Below are 23,936 nucleotides of genomic sequence, written 5' to 3' on the forward strand. Positions count from 1 at the left end.
TTGATCTACTTATTTAAATACATTTTAGACAAGATTAATATAAAAAAAGCGTTTAAAATGTCGTGTTTTCAATAATGAAGAAATTATACATACAAAGTGTTGTTTGCAAAAAATAATTACAAATTTGAATAGATGTTTATTTCTATTCATAATTTTAACGTAAATATTATTAATCTATGTAAAATTATAACTTTTATAACTACTTCAAAACCGTATCAAATAAACAGGATTGGAGAGTAGTTAAAAACGAAATTCAATTTTTCTTAGATCATAATTACTCTTACCTTACGTCTGAATTAATTTGCTTTCATTGACTATCATCTTTAGAGACTCTTAAAAATTCTCAAGATACACTGTACGCAAAAGTAGTCTTTAGAATATGAAAAAAAGAAGCGTTTTTTCTGTGAAGTGTGAAGTAGGTCATCCTTCATCTATTTCAGGGCTGTTGATTTTGAAACCCGTGCCGTTAGCTTAAAATATCACTGCATAGTGCATTCGTATGAAACACATGAGATAAGATTCGAAAGATTTTGTCGCATAATCAATATAAGTAACATCAATGAATGCATGAAAAACTATAAGTAATATTTAAACTTTCATTTATTCAACGAAATTGAATAAATCAATATCATACATCATGATTATATAACATTTCTACTTTAAATTCATAACTTGCTGAAGATATAATATTAAGCTAGCATTATTCGTCACGGCTTCGCCTGCATAATTTTAATTTGGTTTAAGCCCAAAAACGTGTTTTGTCTTAATTTGCTAAAGCGAAAGCCACTTTGACTGGATACAAAAAAATTGTCAGGGATTGGAAGAAGGAAAGGTAGCCCCCTTCCATAATCACAATTTCACAAAAATATTTCTTAGTGCAGTGCCAAATTACAAAATAGAGGTTCCTCCAAACACGTCGTATATTTTAGGATATGTCCTTTTATATAATAATTTAATTTAGTTCGATTAAAAAGGTTTTATATTTGAAAATATTTTGCATAATATCAACTTCCAAATGTATATTGTTTTCCAAACGAATAATAATATTCACATGAGGTAATAAGAGATTGTAAACGCGAGTTACGTATTTTCTTACTCCTTCACGTTGTTTAGTAATTGAATGACCTCTTTTCATTAGAATTAATTGTCCGTGTACTTACGGTTGCTTTAGAGTATGGCAGAATACGAGCTAACGAACACGTGTAATTATTTGTTAGACAAATATACAGTGAAGATATTTAAAAAAAATCATTGTTACATCTAGTAATTAAATACTAGAAGTTTTAGTGTGTGTGTGTTTTTTTGTATCGTGAGATAAATCTTACGATATACGCCCAGTTTACATTGATTTGCTACTTCTTCACAAAGGTACATTTGGCTGTTGTATATTGTATCGATGTGCTGTCTCTCGTATTTGAGCTATGTTTTTGTAAAATACGACCTCAGCAATGGTTAATATTTTATATTTCTAATGTGCTCGAAAGTGCAGTGAAAGTTATAATCGTAATGTGATATGTTTTATACGTTTCCAGGTTGTGAATAACACAAGAAAGGCCGGTGCTGTCGACGGATGGAGAGAAGGTACTGAATTTGTATAATTAAAATTAAAATAAAAAAAAAATGTAACAACAGTAGTGAAATAAATATATATTTGCAAACCTTTTAATAAAAAAATAACAAAATTTATTTTTTTCGAGATATTATATTTTTTAATTCTCATCATAACATATAAATAATAATAATTTCATTTATTTATACATTACATAGCAACATGTACGTGCAATATTCGTCATTAAAAAGTTATTTATTCCTTTATTTTTCACGGTTCCATTCACTAATTAAGTAATACGGTATACAATTTAATGGTCAGGTGCAGGTTCCGCAGTATCCGCCGATTCGGGTGTGTGGACAGGGGGTGAGGGGGAACTTTCGCCGAGGTCTCGGCGCCGTCCACGCAACCTGGAGATGGTGATGCGGGGCGCGCACAGCTTCCACCTGAGAGAACTACAAGTCGCTGATCTGGACATAATGGGTAAGTCATCATCAAATTAACTAAAGGTTTGTTAATTAGTATTACTTTTGTTTTATTTTCAAAGCACGCTACATGTTTATGGTCTCCTTTCAGATGTATACAAATTTGCTGTTCCCCGAGACTCGTTTTCATTTGTCTTTATTCAGGCTACACCAATATCAAATTTCAATATGATCGGTTCAAAGGTTTAATAATGTCGAGGTTACAAAGACGCACAAAGTTATTTATGAATTTAAAATTTGTATAAATAGTGTATAACGTAGCGTTATTGCGTTTGTTTTAATCAATTGATCAATAAGGAGGCTAATCCTCCGATCGCACAAGTATTTATACCTCTAGATTGTGTTAACCTCGTGAGAATTTTCTATTTTCCCTCGAATAAATGATGAACATGAAATTACCTACAATTCAAGAAATATCTGTGCAATCAGACGATGTTCTCTGAAATTATGTGATTATCTTTGTAATAAATTTAATCTTTAAACAAGTTATATTAATAATTACAGATACAAGATTTCTAATACGCAACCAATAAAATGGCCTTGGTTTTATTTGTTCCTTTGTTTACATTATTCACGGAACAGATTGAATGAGTGAATATCACCCAGAAGAAAGCTTCCTTAAATAATTTTTCGTCAAAAATATATAGAACACGGAATTTTAAACTTAATTTACATTTTCCGTTACGGTTATTTTTTATAATACAATCCTCACTAGCCAACCGTGTATCGCATATTATCCGAAAACATGTTCCTGCTTATTTAGAACAAGAGCATGAAATACACGCTCGTCACGTCAATTATCTAAGTTTAAGGCGGGTGAAACTTCAAAACGCATAGCGAAGGTTTGAGTATATAATATAATAATATTATAGACATAATAATATTATATTCTAAACTCTTCTGCATCGCTACATCTTCATAGTTCTATATATACTGGTTAAGTATATTTTTACTTACGCATTACAAGAGATCTCGTCATTTGTTGGTATAAATTAAAGCGTGTAAGCCTCATTACACTTATCTACAAAGATGTTCCACTCAAGTTGAAAAATTAAATTTTGTAATGATCGTGCTCAACGATTTAATTTAATACTATTTGTTGCAGATGAAGCTGTGGTAACCGGTCACGCAGTCATCCCTCTGCCGAAATTACCAAGTTTATTCAATGAGGCATCCTCCCCTGAATGCGATGAACCGTTGACGTCACCATCGCCTGTTCTAATTGAATCTAAACCCATAGTTGAACCCACCCAGAGTAATTCCCCGATGTCCACTTTAGAGCGGTATAGGAATAGAACCAGACCGAGTAGAATTCAAACCAATGAATACAAAGATGAAGAAAAGTTCGTTTTGGACAGAGCACAACCTGAAATATTAGATAAGCAGGTAAGACTTATCGTAATAACGATACTTAAACATGAAATACTTGTTTTTTAAAAGACATTTTCGCCTAATAAACTAAGATTACTTAATTCATTGTTTTGGCTTTAAGTATATAAACGTTATACAAAAAGTTATACAAAAACAAGACCAAGACAATGACGGAAACACATCCGAATAAGTAAAACCATTGAAAATTGAATGGGACGATTTACTTAAATTGTAGCGTCGGCTACAAAAACAATAAATGAAATAATTTTAATGTTTTTTATTTAAAATTTAAAATTACAAGCGTTTCAATTCAGTTTTAGGAATAACCTAAAATTATTATCAAATGAAAAAGATGCTAATTGAAAATAATATTGAGAAATAAAATATATATATTTTTTACATTATTCAATATCAAAGACAATATACACAGGCTTTTAATCGCATGATATGAATTTAATGTCCATATTTGCTATTTCAGAAATCATTTATTAAATCCTCAAGCGGTGTGGCGTCGCCAGCAGTAGACTCCAGTAAGGAATCCAGTCCGTCATGCAAAAGTGAGGCTAGTCATTTCAATAGCAGCACTTGGCAAAGTCACGCTGCTGGTGAAGCAATGGCGACTCGGTAAGTCTAATATTAAAGACCCTTGAAGAAGAAAACCAAGCAGATCATTTGAAACTTAAAATTAAATAAAAACTTCAGACTTATTTTAATTATACATTTGTAATATCAATTTATACTTCTCTGTTTCAGATCTCAAGACGACGTATCCCTCGCACTCAGTGTCTCCAGCTGTGAAGACGAAAAATCCAAACTTGAAGCAAAACAACATGAAATTGACGATGCAAAAGTCCCAACGAAGACTATAGTTATAACAGATGAGCCACCTGTTCCTCATCCTCTACTGATGAAATCATTGACTCTGAGTCATGATTCTCTTCGTGGAACTATGATGGGTTAGAATTTATTACGAATAAGATCGAAATCAAAATGTACTTTTATGAATCGCTATTATACAAGATAATTTAATAAGTTATTAAGTTTACAGTGTTGATTCTACTTAGAAGAATCGGCAAGAAATATATTGACTCTAGAAATAGAGTACTTTTTCCATTACATATGTATATTATTTCGATAAAAAAATAAAAAAAATCTTCATAAATCAGTTACAATCTCTTCTCATATTCGTTACACCAGAACATATCCAGGAGTATTTCACTATGATTCATGTTTTTTTTAAAGTAATATCTAATATATGTTTCATATTATATTCTAAACTATAAACTATTTTTTTCATTCAGGTTCAATGACAAGCTCGAACTACAGCACGACTAGCACATGCACAAACCAAAGCACAGATCACAATCTGACGCTGACTCTTGAAGAATCTAAATTTGATATGTCCGCTTTAGAAACCTCTACTCAAAGTCTTCTAGACGACGAAACATCACCAGCAGATAGTTTGATATCTTCCACGAGTACTAGCGATTCTAATAACGATTTGCACGTTGAAAAGGACGCACCATCAATATCGAGTGCTTACCAAACAGCTAATACTAAAACGAGGACCCCTGACCCCATAGTGGAGGAGGACGATAGGGTGGATGGTGAAGTCCTACAACCAGTAATAGAAATGAGGTAAGAATTTTATCATATTTAAATAAACTTTATGAAGTCTAAACACCTACAGCCTATTCCAATGGAAGTAGGAAAAAAGATAAACAAACCTTAGATTTACGTATTACATGCGATTTGCTAATAACTCAGCTTGTATAGTGCACTTCTAAGAGTTTGTGATTAATATATCTTTATTTATAATACAACACTTAACTTAACCACATATTGTTGCTTTAATTTTACTTCCAAAATTTCGTTAAGTTTCGTCGACGTTCAAAACGCCATTTTTTCGCAAATCCATAGTGAATATCATAGATTAATCAAGGTCTCGACCAATGATATTGCGTCAATTTGCTGTCAAATGTTGTTTATTTGGCTTTTTTCCTGTTATAGTTGGAATAGAGGTTTTAATAGAGTATACTTAAATCTTGTAAGAAAATAAATTTAACTTTGGCTAGGTTCATAAAACTAAATTGTAACCATTTTCTTTTACAACCTGTAATGATTTAAATTATCTCTATTAAGAAAACATCCCTATATTTTCTTAATCTTATTTAAATAATACAGATAATAATTATTGTATCTGAATTTATAGCAATGATGGTACTGGTAGCGGCGACAGCGCTAGCAAGGATATTACACCACCCTCCCCCGGAACACCTACCCACGCGTCTGGATCATTATCATTATCGGATGGAAGGGATTTCTTTGACGATGAAATTGCAGATCAACCAGCATTGTTATTCAGGAGTAAGCACTTTGTTGTATCTAATTGTTATGTATTCAGAATACAACATTAATTTAATTAGCAAATGGGTTCAACGTTTTCTCTCTTTTATAAACACTAGTAGGTCTCCTGCGAAACTTCACGTTTATTCAAAATATTTTTTAGGAATTTCGAAACCTATGACAGGTTTTGTTTTGATTTCATTTCATTGTAAACTGCAAGTCACTCGTTTACATTTGAAGCCAAAATTATAAAAACTCTCTTAAATGAAATTTTTAATATCACATTTGAAACACAAAGATTTTACATTTTAAATGAATTTTTAATTTAATTAGGATAATTGTATGAAATATGGTATTTAAAAAACAAAATTTTTTCTTCATTTTAGAAAATAATCAAGGAAGTCCGTCCGTCAAAAGATTAGATTCTGATACTAAGCAGCTGAGGAGATCGAGAGACCACATAATGTCGAGTCCACAAACTCAAAGGAGTCGGAAATGTAAGTAGTTTTGCGATTCTGTAAGAATTCACTTCTTATCTCACTCGGGAAAAATTGACAACCGACTTACGATGATATGTCGTTTTAATACGTGTATCCTAGTTTACAATGACTATTGTCAATATCGCATATCGTCATCTCATCATCTGACATTTAACGCCCGTCTACGGTGAGTTTTGAGTTTTAGTTTTAATTTAGAGAGCTTTTACAACATATCATCCCTGTATTTGAGGTGTAATGTAACAATGCTATTAATATTCTCAGTACAAGTATTCACTTATCAATAAATGCAATAACGCAACTGATTAATAAATAGAAAACTTTGTTAGTTAGACAGATTTCTCTTCAATGAATACAAATTTGGTAGAAATACATAATTTTGGTAAATACAAAACATGTAAGTAAGTGTGCTTTAACAAGTAATTTTAGTGGCCGATTTTTATGTTTAATGATCCGTTATTGTACATGAGTAACCGTTCGTTTTTGAGGTGTACGAAATTAATGCCCTTAAAGTCGTTCATATACGCAAGCTTACGTAGCGTGTTAGGGGCGCTATTGAAGTACGCCCCGTACAGTTCTACCACTCGTAAGCTAATCGATTCTTACCTTCAATATAGCCGGACATAAATTGGTTATGTTGAAAAGAACCGGATAGAAATTCCATTAGTAATTAATCTTTATCTAAAAAGAAGTTATATAAAATAAATTATTTACATTTATAATAATAATTACATTTCGCTAAAATTGTTCCGTCTGTTATGTAAAATACTTTTTTTTATAAACGTTGACTCGCATTTAAGCGTTTTTGGATATTCTACCCTAAGAGCTGAAATAAACACCAATGTGGTATACAAAAAGGTCTTAAATTTACGTAATATTTTAAGTTAATTTGTAAATATATTCATATTCTACGCGAGCGAAACCGCGGGTAACAGCTAGTATTATGATAAAGTCAAAATTTATTAGTAGAATTGGCTTCTGAACTTTTTTCTTTTTTTATATAAAAATAATACCCAAATAATATATATAGTTTTTATTTCATCAAATAGGTGGTCGTAATCCAGCAACAGAGCGAACTCCGTCTTTAGATACGCTGTCAAGTCTGGCCTCTGACGATCTTATGATGGACAATGATTTGGCACAATCCATCACTAGCTTGCAAAGTGTAGACGATTACATTGAAAGGTAAGCAAACATTTATATAAAACTTTTAAAAGGGAAATGTACATATTGAAGTTCGTTAATTTTACATAACGTGTTACATCACAGAATACAAACATTTTAATAACATCATGTGTTATCCAATGGTAATAATGAGCCATGATGGCCAGTTACAAGACGTGAATCGTATCGTAACCGATGATTATGAGTTCGAGCACTACTGAATTCATATGCTTCATTGGTATTTATAATTTCGTACTCGGCGGTGAAGGAAAACATCTTGAAAACTTACCCAGCAGCGGGACTAAACGGCTGTTACTTTTAGTAAAGCTACCTTCTAATTCAGTAATGCTGATTAGGTGTATAAGTAAATCTCCTACGTCAATTTATTTATAAACGTAATTAGTTTAAATTGAATTATAAATAAAAAACATCTCATTGAAGTTCAACAGTACATACGTAAAGCGACCTAAATTGAAAGTATTATGAATATTACGTAAAACGATTATTGTGACGGAAATGAATTTAACATCTTAGCGAAGAAATTACCCACCATGATTACTTACTATCTGATTGAAGACTGGATTAAGTTGATTTTGATTATCTTCCTAACACAATGGAGTAAGATTGAATAAACTAAATGATGAGTCATCTTTTGTAACTCTTCAAACATGAGAACATTTCGATTTTGGAGTTTGGGCTCATATTTAAAATGTATTTATAGTTGAAACGATAAAAGTGTATCTTACTTTACATATTTTTTTCAATAATTGTTCATTATCTTTTTATATAATGTCAGGTAATAAATGAAATAAAATGTTTTGATTATTAATATTTGAGGCGAATTTATTGGGTAATTTAAATAATATTTATATTTGTAATCGTTTCAATGGAATTTCGAATTGAGGTCTATTACGTAAGACCTAAATTTAAAACTTATATAATAAAATATTAAAATTTTAACAAGCGTATCCGATAAAACAAATGATTAAATGTATCTAGGTGTACATAAATCTTAGATTGATATTTTTTTAAATAATCCTTGTTTTGTTTAAATAATTATGTCTCATTTATAACAACAGGTTAGACAGTTCGCTTCGAAGCGGGCTGAATTCTCTCGACGAGCGACAATTACGACAAGAGCTATCAACATCTAAGACAGCTGTCCGTCAATGGAGCCAACTACTGGAGAAGAACAACATGCTCGACCGACAGCTGGCGGCGATGGCACAAGGGAAGACCGCGCCCGACTCGCTCACTGGCAGCACCACGAGCCTAAGCAACATTGGGTAAGTAAACACAAACAGTATTAGACGACAGACCACACGACGCTGGATGAATTTCGAGACCCTGTTCGAAAAATCACCATATCCAGGTTCAGTAAGATTTGGTAAGCAAAAACAATATTAAGAAAGGATACACATCATCTTGTTGATGTTATAATTAATTTACTGTAATATTTTGTTTATAAACACGGTGACTGAAATGAGTGTTTCTGTTTTGATCTTTATCTGATTTCAGATATTATTGTCATACTTCGCATAATATTAAGTGTATGGGTTTTCTATTGTCAAACTCAATAAGGAAAGAATTTGTTACATCAAAAAGCTTTATTTCTCAAAAAATGTAAAACGGCGTATGTAACAGAGATAAATATTAGTTAACGCTGAAATCACTTCTACAATTTAAATATCTTGTACATTCTCTTTTAAATTGTAACGTGGATAAAAATGCAATTTCAAATTAATTGTTTTCAGTGAAACAGCGGAACGGTTTCTCTTAACACTTTAAATCATACCGACATTGTTATTGCAGAAGGTCGTATGTAAAAAAATAAGTGCCAATTTCAAACATTTAAGTCATAAATTACTGCAATGTAACCAGTTTTCTAGTAATATATAAATAAATATAATCATTTTCATAAAAAGATTATTTATTTATGTTTTACTAGCTGAACCTGCGGCTTTACTTGCGCGAAATTATAAAACACAAATTTCCAACCTCCGTTTTGTTACTTAAGCGGGTGGAGTTTCGTAAAATTCATCCATTCTTAACGGATGTCTACACCCTATAAGGAAATTTCAAATTTCAAGTTTGTAGGTGTTATATATATGTTTATATGTGATTACCTGGCATATACCTACAGCATATTCCAGTCATAGAATGAGTAGAGATAAACAAACTTGAAATTCACATTTCCATCGTTTGTACGATTCACTAAAAACTCTGCTGCATTATTTAGTTTGTAGTGCACAATCAGTGCTTGACCAATATATCTTTATCACTCAGAGGATAATATTTTTATATTTTGGTCAATGGTCTATTCAATGTCAAAATATACTCGGACTTAGTCCTCCTGTGATTGAAATATTCTTTAAACAAATTTACAATAGGTGGTTTTAAAACAACAGATGCGATGATAAGTGTCAGTTAGAACTCTATTGTTAGTAATGTTTATTGAAAGTAGCCTGAAAGTAGTAAACAAGATAATACTCACAAAGATACCACGAACTCTGAAAATCAAACAATTGAGATATTATTGTTGATATTTGACTATCATCGTGATCAAACAATGATAATTATAATGCTATGCTAATGATCTGAGAAAGAATAACTTTAAAATCGATATTATCATATGGAAAAATCAAACGATTATTATGAATTTGTATGATTATTTCATCTATATAATGACATAATTGATATACACGGAATCGGGAAGTATAATTTCAAATGTAACTTTTATACGATTATTAACTTCTTTTCAATTTTACAATACTTAAGGTAAAATAGAACTATCGTAATTTTTGATATCATATATCATTAACGGATTACCTTCTCTCAAATATACCTAGACCTTGCTTTTACTTTATTAGAAACAAAGATATAAGATCAATATTAAAACATAAAAATTTTATTACCTACACATTTTACGTTATATATAATATCGTCACGAACGGTGATTGAACTAATAAACTATTTTTGGAATTTAAAATCGAATGTTTACAAAACAGTCTCTTATATTTCAAAACCAGTATTCGCGTGATTGATCACAATAGAAGTCATGGTTAAGTAACATATTGTGCACCAACTGTTGCTTTTGTATTTGGTTATAAATTAAGAACAAAGGTATATAAAGATGGTCGTTATTCTAGAACTGTGGGTATTCATTTGACCTCCATTTTAATTGACAATAGTTGTTACACAACAATAGGAATAATTCTGTAGCGTCTTGAGACCGACCTCACCGATATACCTATTGTGCACGACGGTGTACTCCGACCGCTGCTTTTAAATTACTTGCTTTATCTGTATATATCTATATATACTGTCCTTAAATAGTTTTTTTTAAATACCAAGTAATTTCATTAATACGAAGCACAATAAGGTCTTCATCTGTAGGTCATCGTCAGTGTACCTTTTATCGTTAGAAACAAAATACATTATTATAAACTACTTTTATTTCCCGTGTCTTCACTCGCGTTTTAGAGCTTGATCATCAGACGTAAGACATAAAAGTAACCTATGCCCTTTCTTAGATTTCGAGCTTGCTTTATAAAAAAAATTATCAAATTTGGTTTAGTGATTTGGCCGTGTAAGAGCAACAAACCGACAGAGAGACGGACAGAATTACTTTTGCATTTATAGTATTAGTATAATATATAATTTCATACGTATGTATATTCTTCAAAGACAACATCTTGTTATTAACCATAATTAACTTTAGCTAATGTTTTGTTTCGTATGTACTACTGATGTTTCCTGCAATTTGGTTTCTTGAAATTTTTAAACAATTCTAAATTTGTTTGGTAACATCATTTGCCAATCATAATTTGTTTCGTCGGAACTTAATGCTTACTTTATTTTGAGAAAACATCCTTGCTATTATTGTACTATTGAATATGTTTTAAGTTATACTGACAATAGGCGCAAGATTTTTTAATAATTATTTTACAATTAATTTGACACGTTGTTAATAAGAAAAATCATAATATGTAGATATATAAAAAGCAATCTCGTTAATGATTTTTTCAACGCACAGCTTAAACTAAAACACAAAAAGACTTTAAATTGGAAGTAGTTAGTACAACTAAGTAAATACCTAGGTTTATTAACTAAATAAATTTAGTTTTAACTGGAGGCGCTGCAACCTATCAATCTTGTACTTGATCCAATGAACCTGTTCAATGTGTTCTTTTTAGCACAGGAATCCGATTTCTTCTTCATTATATTATTTGGAAACAGATTATATGTCACACTGGAAATGCACTAATATACTTTCTTTAACTTACTAATGATTGTTTTCTGCAGAACTCTGACAAATTAACAAAATAAACCTAGTTCTATTAACACCATTCTAAATAAAAATGTCACAAATTAATTGAGATTGACCGTTTAGAAATAAGTTTCGCAAGAGAAATTTAATGTTCCGAGCCCCGATTTTCAAGGTAAATTTTACGGTGAGCTTTGTGTCGAAAGGTCCTTGCTCTATGTGGTAATCGGATAGAGCGATGCAGCTGGCTCTGCTCGTTTCGGATCATCTCACCCGCCTGCGCCCGCGTGCCATGGATCGTGAATTGTGATGTTAGTCTGTGATGCGTCGCGCGCGAGAGTGTACGCCGCGAGTACTGATCTTTAAAACACGTGCGCGATAAGTACGATCGAAATAATCTCCGATACACCGGTCGTTGAACGCCGAAATCTGACAACGAAAAGTTATTAGTGTAATTAGATTAATGTTACTTACTCGTACTAAGTATGTGTTCTTAGGCAACTTGTGGCACACATAATTACATTAGTTTCGTTTTATTGGATTTGTGTTTTACCGGCACATTTTTTTTAAAAGCAATGTATATATTTCATTTGCATAAAGTTCATTGACATTTATATCGTATTATATATAAACGTATAAATATATTACACACAATTGTTTTGATAACTTATCACCGGTGTTTTCCTCAACAAACGATGTTGTGATTATTAACAACATATAGGGTAGTTGATATTGTTTGTATTCTGTTCCGAACAGGTGAAAACAATTCTTTTAATAACATTTATACACTAAGAATAGTATAAGAGTGATTTATTTATTTTAAATCACTAAAAAAGCTATAAATTTTAGGATAATAAAGTGGTTATTTCCTGCGAGCATCCCAAACAGCTGTTAGGCACAGCTGTTTTGAAGTCAAAGGGATCTCTTGTGTTCAGAGATTTATTTATGCCTTTTATTTACGTGTATAAAAAAGATTCCTTTCAAATGGAATGTGTCATTACAAAAGAACATATACCCCGTTTTAATTACAAATTAAATCACGTTTGAGAACAAACTAGATGCGTGTTCTATCATTTAGTTCTATTATTAGTTCTATCATAGGCATTAAATACTTATTCTAACAAAAGTTTAATCGTGCTGAAATAACAATTTGAGGTTTATGTATGTTAAATCTAAATTTGGTTTTGATCTAAAATGGTCGTATATATTTTTTTTTCTAATTTCGATTTAGCAGTAGCAGGTATACCTACTTATTTTCAAATATACATTTGCGTAATCACTTTTCAATCGTCACATTATAAGTCAAATTAATAATAAATCGTAATAACTACAAATAATTCGGTATGTAAGTTCTAGAAGAATGCTTTTTCCTGAATCAAAATACATGTATTAATGGTATTCAAATGAACGTATTACCTGTATGATATTTATCTAAGGAGAAGAATATATAACAAAAATATATGTATATTATACCTTACAAATTTAATAAGATTGTTATCTGTCAATCTTGAAACTAAAATTGCAATAATCAATTTAATAATTCATTACAAAAAACTAAGAAATTATGAAATACTTTGTTTACATTAAGGAGAAATCACATAAAACCATAATATAATAATATACCATGGTGATTTGTTTTATCTGTAACGTTGTAAATTTTGTGGTGTGTGGTGGGTGTGGTTTGAGTGTAGCTTATATTCCCACCCCTATTGTTGTCAAAGAAATCGTTGCCATAGCAATATTGAATAGCATTGCTAAACTTTTTGAAAAGTTCAGTGCAGAAAAATTCCCTATTCGGTATAACTGAAAATGTGAATCAATCGTGGTAGTTCATTATTTAAAAGTGACGGTATTGAGATATCTTTTTTTAATTGATTTTATTATTATTTTATTTAAACGTGTTTGTTTCCTATATTTTTGAATAAAATACATGCTGCTGGGAATTCTAAAGTACCTACGATAAATTTGAACATTTTTTTAAATCATGTAAAATTTAAAAGTACCTCGCCATTGTGTGTTTTTATTTGTATTTTAATAAACGTCTTTAATTTTAATTTATAATAAAATTCACGCTGTATTTTACTAATATTATAAATGTGCAAGTTTATGTGTGATGTCGGTCAAACAGTCGAACTGGGTGTGATAATAAATATAGTTTTCGTCGATTTTCATTAATAAATTAATTCGTTTTTAGTAGTCGTTGTCATGTCGGTACATCTTGGTTAAACCTACATTGCTAACCGGTGATAGCTTTTTGTTTCATACAATACTTTAACATGACGATTCAAAAGTACTTTTATAATCATACTTCAAATAACAATATTTTTATTTTGGACCTTTATAAACGCCCAGCGTAACGGGCAAGTAGTCGTTAGTGGAAATAAAATATTATACTAAAATTCAATCACGCCGCAAATAAGTGAGAGTTGTTAGTTGAGAGTGACTTAAATCCATTTCCACTGTTTACTATCAGTCTCCGATTTTATATAATAATCTCACAATGCAGCAATATGAATTTTAATGTTATAATTATTTAATGAGCCAAGATGGCCCAGTGGTTAGAACGCGTGCATCTTAACCGATGATTTCGGGTTCAAACCCAGGCAGGCACCACTGAATTTTCATGTGCTTAATTTGTGTTTATAATTCATCTCGTGCTCGGCGGTGAAGGAAAACATCGTGAGGAAACCTGCATGTGTCTAATTTCAACGAAATTCTGCCACATGTGTATTCCACCAACCGGCATTGGAGCAGCGTGGTGGAATATGCTCGAAACCTTCTCCTCAAAGGGAGAGGAGGCCTTTGCCCAGCAGTGGGAAATTCACAGGCTGCTAATGTAATGTAATGTAAAATGATTAAATACTGAACCTGCGGCTTTTACCGCGTAAAATTTATTAAACTTGACCTATAGCTCAAAAACCGTTCCCCCATTTTATCCTTCGAGGGATAAACTAAAAAAGTAGCCTATGTCTTTCCCCGGGCCTCAAACTATCTCCATAATAAATTTCATCGAAATCGTTTCAGCGGTTTAAGCGTGGAGACAGACAGAGTTACTTTGCATTTATAATATTAATATTGATACATATTGTGGTTTGATTCAAAGAAGATTCCAGAATTCTTAATATTATAACGAGATTTTTATAAAGGAGTTGTTCAATATTTATTTTTAGATCGTTGCTTATTAAGCAAACGCATTCATCGATGTGTCTGTGAAAGATATGAATGAAAGTGGTTCATCTCGTGATCCAGTGATAAGTTATCAATTCCAATGCGATTTGTCATAGTATTTTCGAGTTGTTTTCATGTGATAATGTTTAAAACAATTTATTTATTTTCTATAGAAATGCCTCCATATTAATGGATAACAATGTTTAAAGTTATTGATACATCCTACTTATTTTTCTTTATTTAAAATATATAAAACATCAAAAGTCCTTTAACATTTTTTACCGTCGTGACATTTTAACGTCTTCGGTAATATTATGATCATTAAAATTGTTTATAAATGACTTCTGTAGGCGTAAAGTCGCCCACAGATAACTTACAGATAATTTTTAAATGCCAAACGTTCGGCATTTATATAAATAAATATATATATTTATAAATATAGTGTAATATATATATATATATATATATTCAAGAACCTAAAATTGTCCGTGCTTCAGTGACATTTTATAAAAATTATGGTTTAATATTTTATCTACTTAATTAGGTTTTAGTGTAATATAATACGAGAAAATCAGGAACAGTGTTATAATTGGAACCGTGAACTATAAACAGTGCTGTGATGACGATGGAAAGGATGAGTGCCGTGGCGGATAAAGAGGCACCCGTTAAAGGCATCGTGGCGCAAGTTGTGACCATGCTTAATGGCCAAGCACAAAGGTACTATCATATTTCCCTATTTTATAGCAAAAGGTAAACGAGTATACGGCTTATCTGATGGTAAAGAATTGTCTGTAGGAATCGGCTCGTGAGAATTTGAAACACCATTCTGTACACCTTCAATGCACCTCAAACAACAGGATATAATCTACCCATTACATTTACTCTTTACACTAGAACACAGCAATACTGAGAATATTAGGCGGACGATCAGGAGGGCTTTCGTTGTCTTTTCACTGAGTTCATTTGTTTCATTGTCTTTTCACTTAACCATTATAGTTTTTAAATAATATATCAATGATCTTTGTCTTTTTATGATGTAATTTAAAAGAAGTTTAAATTATATTTAGAAGACAAATGTGATTTTGTTAGATACCAATAGACACCATTTTTTTATATTAGTAGAATAAATTAATATCTTGCTAAGACACGTGATGATATACGCATTACTTATATTTTTAAAGAAGTTTGAGACAAGTAAATTTCGTTTGCCATGATGTCAACAGCATTCATGTTATTTGCTTCTTCCGAGATTATTAATTTACCTTTTAAAAGTCAGTAGACTATTGATTCGAGCTCAATGTGTGGCTTCAATTATTTGAGAGATCCATATACTGTGGAAGGATAATCATTGCTATTTAATACATAATATTTTTTGGGTCTAAAACAGGTTTTTTTAAACACTTAAAACGAAAGTAACATAATAAGCAAATATAATTTAGTTTAAAGCATGTTTAATAAGTGACGCTTTAATGGCGTCGAAAGTAATTGTTATACAACAAATGGATTTGTTTTGTCTTTTTATTATTGCTACGTTAGGTATGGACATTGAGTAATACTTACATAATTTTAACAGAATAAAATAATTGCAGTTGTTTTGTCTGTTTTCATAATTTAATCAATTACAAAATGAATCGCAGGGTACTTTATTTAAGTAGGCTGCTACAAGCACTTTTGTATTGTCGTTTGACAAAAGTATTCACATTTAATTCTTTTGTAACACGACTTTGCACCGAACCGGATTATGAATTCAGGCATATAAAAATCGGCTAAAAAAAGTCAGCGACATAATTTAAACAAAAAAGACTTTTAAAAAAATTATATATAGTTATAGCTTATAATTTGGACATATTTGACACGACGATAAATTATTCTATAACTTAATAAAAGTCTGAAACATACTTAAAAAAAGGAACGGACTCTTGACTTGAAAAACCGGAGGGTGGGGCTTGTGCATACCACTGTATGTCTGGATACTTAGCAGTTAAGTGAGTAAGCCAAAGTAATTACAAGAAAGAAACACAACATCTTAGATCAAGTATTTAGCAGCGCATTGACGGTGCCACAAGTGATCTAAATTTCTTACATAAAAATCTATCGTCCAAAGTGCTCACTTACCAGCATTTGTTAAGGCTTTACTAAAATAAAAAACGTAAAATTCTGTCTTTATTTTAGAAATTAATTATATAACATTTTCAAAAAACTGTGTGTTAAGCTGTTGACCGCAGAGGGGTTAGGCGTTGAATAGTTCGTAGAATCAGGTCATGGTTAGCTTATAAAAATGCCTAGTCATTGGAACTAAAACAACGGGCTTGACAACCAAAATTTCAACTCCGTCCTATGGATGAGAAGCAGTTGTAGTTCTAAATCAACTTGTAATATTTGATCCTAACAAACTAATAAAAATTGCACCTAGGTGTGTAAAGAAGTAAAAAGCCGTTTTCAATTTAGCCTCATGTATATAGTATTACATGAGGCTATATTGAAAATAATATTAACATATTATCAGCAACCTGTTAAGAAGTTATGTAAATAACACACGTAATCAAATTTTACTCGATACTTGACCTATAGGACCTGATCAATTAGCTAATGTTGACAAGTTATAGAACCACGAATATGATTTGAATTTGCATCAGTAATGTATACATTTAGAGATAACTATTTAAATTAAATAATATTTATATGTAATTCTGAACTAGTAGGTTACTTCTAACATATACTTCTGGTAATTCTGATATAGTTTTCAAAGTCAAATATTTATCAATGTTCCTTAAATAATAACTTGAATATAACGGCCTTACTAACTCTAAAAGTTGTAAATACAGATTTCTCTCATTCTAACATCATTGATTTGATATTCGAAAGAAGATATAACATTGTTTGTCCTATAACTACATAAACAACATTAATAGATAAAGCCGTAAATAATCATTTTAGTTTTAAAATCCGTCGTCTAATAGGTAAATGAAAAGTTAAATAATCAAAACAAACCTTGATCCACCTGTCGCCCGTTTCACGCCTTCCACGACCACACCTTTCCGAACCACTTATGTCGTGAGCTTACTGTAATAATTATGTAATACTAATGGTTGTCCTCGAATTCGCTCGCGTATTGATACATGACTCACCATTTCTTAAGGAAATAAAAATTATATAAGTTTAGTGTTAGGCGCTAAAGCTTTGCTGTTATCTTAATACAACGAGTAACGTTACAATTTTGATTTCAAAACGCCCAGGGGCCCAACTCTACTAACAAATTGTCACTGTATCGTAATCGAATCGAAACGTAATCGTTGGCGTTTAGCGGTTCTCTCATTGTTCGAACACAATGATCCATTTGCAATTCGGCCGTAGTTAGCCGAAGATTCGAAAATGCATCGTAACCTCAATAAATTAGTAAAATGGACCCCTAGTTACGATTCAGCTGTGATTTATTGTTGTATCGTAATATAATCGGGAACGTTTTATAAATTAGTATTTTGCCCTGGGCTCGCGTTCCGAACGCTTGTTGATAATATCATGACCATGAGATGACGAGTACAAAGTGAATGCTTTCAGCTAAGATGTAGACAGGTAGGTTGACGAAAATGGATAGAACACGGAAATATATACGAGGTAGCGTGAAAGTGAAATTATTAAAATAATAAAAGTAAAAATTATATTAATGCGAAAGGATGAATTTTATTTCACTAGTAGTAAAGTTGAGTTAAAGTAGGATTGCCGACTAAAGGCAGAAAGAGAAAAGAGGAAGAACGAAAATGAATTGACTATGACAATAGATTAATGATACAAAAAAATTTAATATTAAGTTATAATAAAGTAAAAATAATTAAATGCTTAAGAATTTCTTGAAACATTCATTAAAACATTTTATATATTACAAAAGTACTTTTCGATGCGTTTCTCTTTTCATTGATTCATACATAAATTATTGCAATATTAATATTACTAAATATTCAGTTTACGTTAAAAAGTAGCTAATAAGAAATCAAATATGCTTAACGAGGTCGCGTCAGATCGGACTCACGAGCTCAACAAAATGGTGAACCTCTATTATAATATTGTACTGCCATTGTTTTATAATCTTGTATCTATTCACAGCAACTAAACTATACAAAACTACGCCTTACTTGTATGATGTTGTACTTTTCTTCCCATTCAAATTATTAAACTGAAACAAACAAACGACAAAAACTAGTTTTAAATGTTGTTTGTAAAGTAGCCGTGTATCCGATCGCATGGAAAACACTATTCAGAAACCATAGTTGTAGAGTTTTTGGTAACTCGCATTGCCAATTTTTTACCATCTTTGGTGATGTATTTTCAGAAACGTTTTCACGGCTATATTTTACTCATAAATAGAAGCCTAAATAATAATTTCCATATTCTAACTTTCAAACATTATAAAATTTAATCTCCAATAAAATCTCTTGGGATGAATATTGATTAATCCTTTCTTAATGCTCGCCTACGTTACGTTACAAGAATAATTTCTATTCAAAATTTCATCCTGCTAGATACTAGAGATTTAGATAAAAGTTACTGAAACCAATAATTGGAATTTAAACGTTAGAGATTCGATCTTAGCGTAGACAACACCAAAATTAATAGAAATTACATATGATGTCTTCGATTCACCTCGTGATTGTGATAAATCTGGAAAATAACGCCAACAATTACTTATATATAAGCGAGCAATTATTTTTTTACTGACGATTAAAACAAAAGCAAGTTCGAAATCGCTTCGACAATAACTGCCTATATACAGTCTTGTATGTATATTTATAATTGTCTTGTCTGTCAGTATACAGACTTGTATACAACATATCATATTTTTAACTAGAAAACAATATAGTACACATAGTTACCACCGCTTCGAATGTTTCGTGACGTGCACATTGGGCATAATTTTGTTATTCAAAGCTTTCTCTGTACATTAATATGTAAAAGTATCGTATTTTTGTAATATTAAGATAAAATAATTATAGGAGTGAAGAAAATTAAGTGCTGCCGATTTTATTAACAGTTATATTCGTTAAACTTATTGAAATAATAAGGAAAGTTATATTACCTATATAGATATTAATTAAAAACCGTTCTAGCCCCACAAAAAATGTTCCTAATTTAACCGTAGATAACAATCTGTTATGGCTTTAATCTTGCAAAAACATTTAACGTGCCATGATCGAATGTTGCAGATATACTAAAAGACCGTTATGTAAGCTGATGAGCTCAACATTATTCGCCTTCTAAAATAAAAAATAAAAAAAACGCCGCTCACCGACATTCTTATACCGTTACTTGACATGTTGCTAGTGATGTGGTTGGTATTCGGTATGACATATCGTATCAGATTTTAAATAATATCAATCTATTGACATACTATTTATCGCTGAGTGGATCGGAATTGCGATTGAACGAGGAAATGCTGCCAGCATTCTCGCCACGATTCCACGCGCATTTGGCCAGTAGCAATTCTTATTTATTTTTTCACGATGTAAATCGTTGTTTATGTAAATTTATATTTAAAGTAATTTATAGTAGGTGATGTAAAACACATATCATATACATATATTGCAAATTGTATATTGCAGCGAATGTCAGAATACATTTTTTTTTAATTATTTGTAGGTAAAATTTTATGTAACATTACCGGACTTGGAGCAAATTACGATTGTTCCTACATAGACCAAATAATAACTTCAATTAAATGTTTTATGTCTCCGCAACTTTATAAGACTGTTAAACAGGTAAATGTATCCCGCTTCTGCGACGAACAAAAACATATGACCTGTTTTTGCAAAAAGCAAAAAATGAAACAAGTCGTACCAAGATAGTAGGTCCATACGTAACCTGTTGAGGAATGTAACGGAGTAAACACTAGTATATGCAGAACTCTACACTGTTACGTTCTCATTGCTAAAACACAACTCGATTTAAAAATAATTAAAATAAACTCAGTAACTGATTAATTAAACGTATATTAGCTATTCAGGTTTAACTTACGGCAAATTTCGAAGAAAGCTCAATATGTATTCAATTTTATTTAATTTTATGTCTATTCTGTTGTCCCTATTGGCCTTGACAACGTCACCGGACGGGAGGGCGAGTACTGCGACTCAATCCAAATGATGTAATGATACGTCAGCGACGTTATTCCACCGTGACGTTGGGAAGTCTTCCCTTCTAATCGGATTTATTCTTAAAATTTGCGAGTATTGCTTGTTAAATAACGTAAATGTAAACGGTTATTTAATAAAAAAAACTCTTAATTTAGTAATAAGATTACTAATATATATTTTTAAGTAAATAATGAGTTGTCGAACAACACGAGTTAATTAACTTATTCTGCAGAAACTATAAGGTTTCAGTTAACAACCACGATCGCGTAACTTGAGTAGAATTTAATATGGCGGCGAAAAAAGAATTACAAATACCTTCTGTTATTAATTTATCAATAACATCGCGGTCAAAGATATAGCTTTCCTGTATAAACACTAAGATCAAGGTCAAGGAAGAATAATCGCGATCCCGATCGAAAATAATAAGTCAGATTTTCAAAGGTTGCGTTCATTGATATGATGATAATATGAACTATAGATATTTAACAATAATAATATATTTTTGTAATGTATTTAAATTGTTTTTTTTTTTTAATTTCTTGCAACGTTGATAACTACTGCTACTCAGACGATATAACTACATAAGGACTTAACGTTTATTTGAAAATAACAATGAAATAACTAAAAATAAATTGAATATGTTTCAAGTTGATATTGATTTATGATAACTAGTGATAATAACATATACTTATTTAAAAATGAAACAAGCACGAAATGGCAGCACTACTTATTATCGTTGCCATTTAATAATGATGAATGGATTAATGCAGGTTAATTCGTATGTTTTTTTTTTACAGTAGACTTTTTGCATTTGATTTATTACCACGTGATATACCGTTACTCAAAGACGTGACAGCAGTTTCGCTTTGCTGATTACACCTACGCTTCGCAGAATCAGAATAACTGATATACCAACACTACAGTCGCGAAAAGTCACTCTCTCATGGCCGACTCCTTTAGGTTACATCGTTTTAACATTCGTCAGATAAAGTTGTAGTTTCTAAACGAACAAATTTAAATTGAGTATAGCAGTGATTGACACTTTCGATATGATATCCGAATACATATTGAAAAGGAATAGTTTTACACACTGAAACGGTTTAATTATGACTCAACCGTACGTAAAGTTAGGATTATTGAGCGATTTGACGCATGCGCTATGCGACCTCTCCGTAACAGATACCGGCAGAGACGAGTCGGTACAAAACAAAACAAATGATTTAGCTACACTGACCTATAAGTTCCTCTTGTAACGAGCCATATCAATAAATTAAACAAACGATAACTTAAGTATAAGCTTAAGCCGTTTTGAGTAATATACATAACCAAAATAATATTCGGGAATTGCCTCAAATGTCTACTCATTTATGTTATATTTCCAAGATTCGTGCGCAAAAGAAAGTGTTTGTGAGAGGCACCGAGCGTGACATACAGTTGTAGTGTGACGCTCTAAGTCGTCAGTAATTTTATTTGACGTTCTGTTTTTCCGATACACCTCGCTGCGCGAGTCGACGTGCCCCTGTTACCAGACTAAAAACAACCACCTGATAATGATGCTTTGTGACAGTGTGGCTGTGCTAGAAATAGAGTGTTGCTGTGCTAAATAAATGTCAAATATTAAGATTTGTAACAGTGTAACAGTACTTGTCAATGTAGACACCCGTTGAATTGAAACAGAGTGTAACAAAAGAAATCGGTGTTATTGTGATCCGTTCGGCGTGAATGGGTAGGGTCGTCGCGAGATCTGATTTTTCCGGGCGAGCTGGCGGTGGAACCTACGATAGCGCTGGCGCGCAAACTTCAGTCGGCCGTGTGCGTGCGCGCCGTGAAATTCTCTCGCGATGCGTTCGGCGTGTACGTCCACAGGTGGACAGCATACTTTGGGCGCGCGTAGGCAAAAGACGGACCTCCATGTCGCCGAGCCTGCTGCCGCGAGATCTTCCAGCCCAGCTCCCAGCCTCCGAAGTCAGCGAGCGAAGCAATACAGGTCCGTTAGAAAATAAGCGAAAGAGATCGCGTGCTACTTTGACTTCATGAAACACGAAAATGATTTATTTTTAAATTGAATTGCTTCGTCAACAGTGTTTAAAAGTATAAAATATTTTCTTTTCTATCCATGAAGTGATTTTTACGTATTGATTTATGTATATGAACCTATTTATAAAATAATATGTTATCGAAATGTACGTTATCAATACCCGTATAATTTTATCATTCGATTGAATACGTCTCTTATCAATTGATAACAACCTAATGTTTTTAAACATGTTTAGATATTCACCCGAATTACCTATTTTTTACCTTAGTTATAATATGATACATTGTTTTAAAAGTAAACAGATTGAATTATAGAACGACAAGGCCATATGAGAGGGTCTGTGCGCTTTCCGTTCATACACTTTAGATATAAGATATAAATTGATCAAATCGGATTATACTTACTGTTTGTAATTTACTGTAATGTAAAACCTTTAGCTTCTTTTATTGCTTGAGTTTATGGATTGGTGACTATATGTATTTGATAACAGCATTGCATAATTTTAAAAGTTTATGTGTTATTAAAACACATATTGCACTGTTTCATTTGCACCTTTGCTTCACGCTCTATTGCCTAGTGTTGTAACCGGATATTATCGTTTTTCCTTTCTGTAATTAATGTTCTTATTCTTATCTTATTGAGAAATCACTCCAACCATACACATGTTCGATAACAATCATTGATCATTTTCATAGTTTTAATATTTCTTCAGATTTTATAATTCCAAAATTAAAATTACATATTTATGATTAATGTAAATTAACTAAAATATATTTTATTTTTTCCACGTTGAGTTATAATTAGGTATAATTATGCACTTTAAATTAATTCATCGCCGAGCTCAGTACCGTCTAAATTCACGTGGAAGTAAGTTTTTTTTAATTTAAATTTAAACGCTTTGAAATAAAAATATTCTTATAATAAAGTTT

At 31.5% G+C, this 23,936-nt stretch overlaps 1 protein-coding gene across 7 annotated transcripts in view; it reads left to right on the forward strand.

Annotated features, from left to right (window-relative positions):
* Window positions 1-23,936, forward strand: part of LOC113401133 (uncharacterized protein) — an 84,305-nt gene that overhangs the window by 47,598 nt on the left and 12,771 nt on the right. For 6 of the 7 annotated variants that reach the window (XM_026640881.2, XM_026640885.2, XM_026640884.2 and 3 more), the window contains exons 7-16: window positions 1,533-1,581; window positions 1,871-2,032; window positions 3,140-3,420; window positions 3,884-4,029; window positions 4,159-4,361; window positions 4,707-5,043; window positions 5,618-5,772; window positions 6,138-6,248; window positions 7,298-7,433; window positions 8,492-8,698. In XM_026640881.2, the coding sequence (XP_026496666.2) occupies window positions 1,533-1,581; window positions 1,871-2,032; window positions 3,140-3,420; window positions 3,884-4,029; window positions 4,159-4,361; window positions 4,707-5,043; window positions 5,618-5,772; window positions 6,138-6,248; window positions 7,298-7,433; window positions 8,492-8,698 (1,787 nt within the window). The remainder of the gene's footprint in view (window positions 1-1,532; window positions 1,582-1,870; window positions 2,033-3,139; window positions 3,421-3,883; window positions 4,030-4,158; window positions 4,362-4,706; window positions 5,044-5,617; window positions 5,773-6,137; window positions 6,249-7,297; window positions 7,434-8,491; window positions 8,699-23,936) is intronic. The other variant, XM_026640883.2, reaches the window with a different exon arrangement.

The sequence above is a fragment of the Vanessa tameamea genome, chromosome 7 (genome assembly GCF_037043105.1).
Source record: "Vanessa tameamea isolate UH-Manoa-2023 chromosome 7, ilVanTame1 primary haplotype, whole genome shotgun sequence".
NCBI lineage: Eukaryota > Metazoa > Arthropoda > Insecta > Lepidoptera > Nymphalidae > Vanessa > Vanessa tameamea.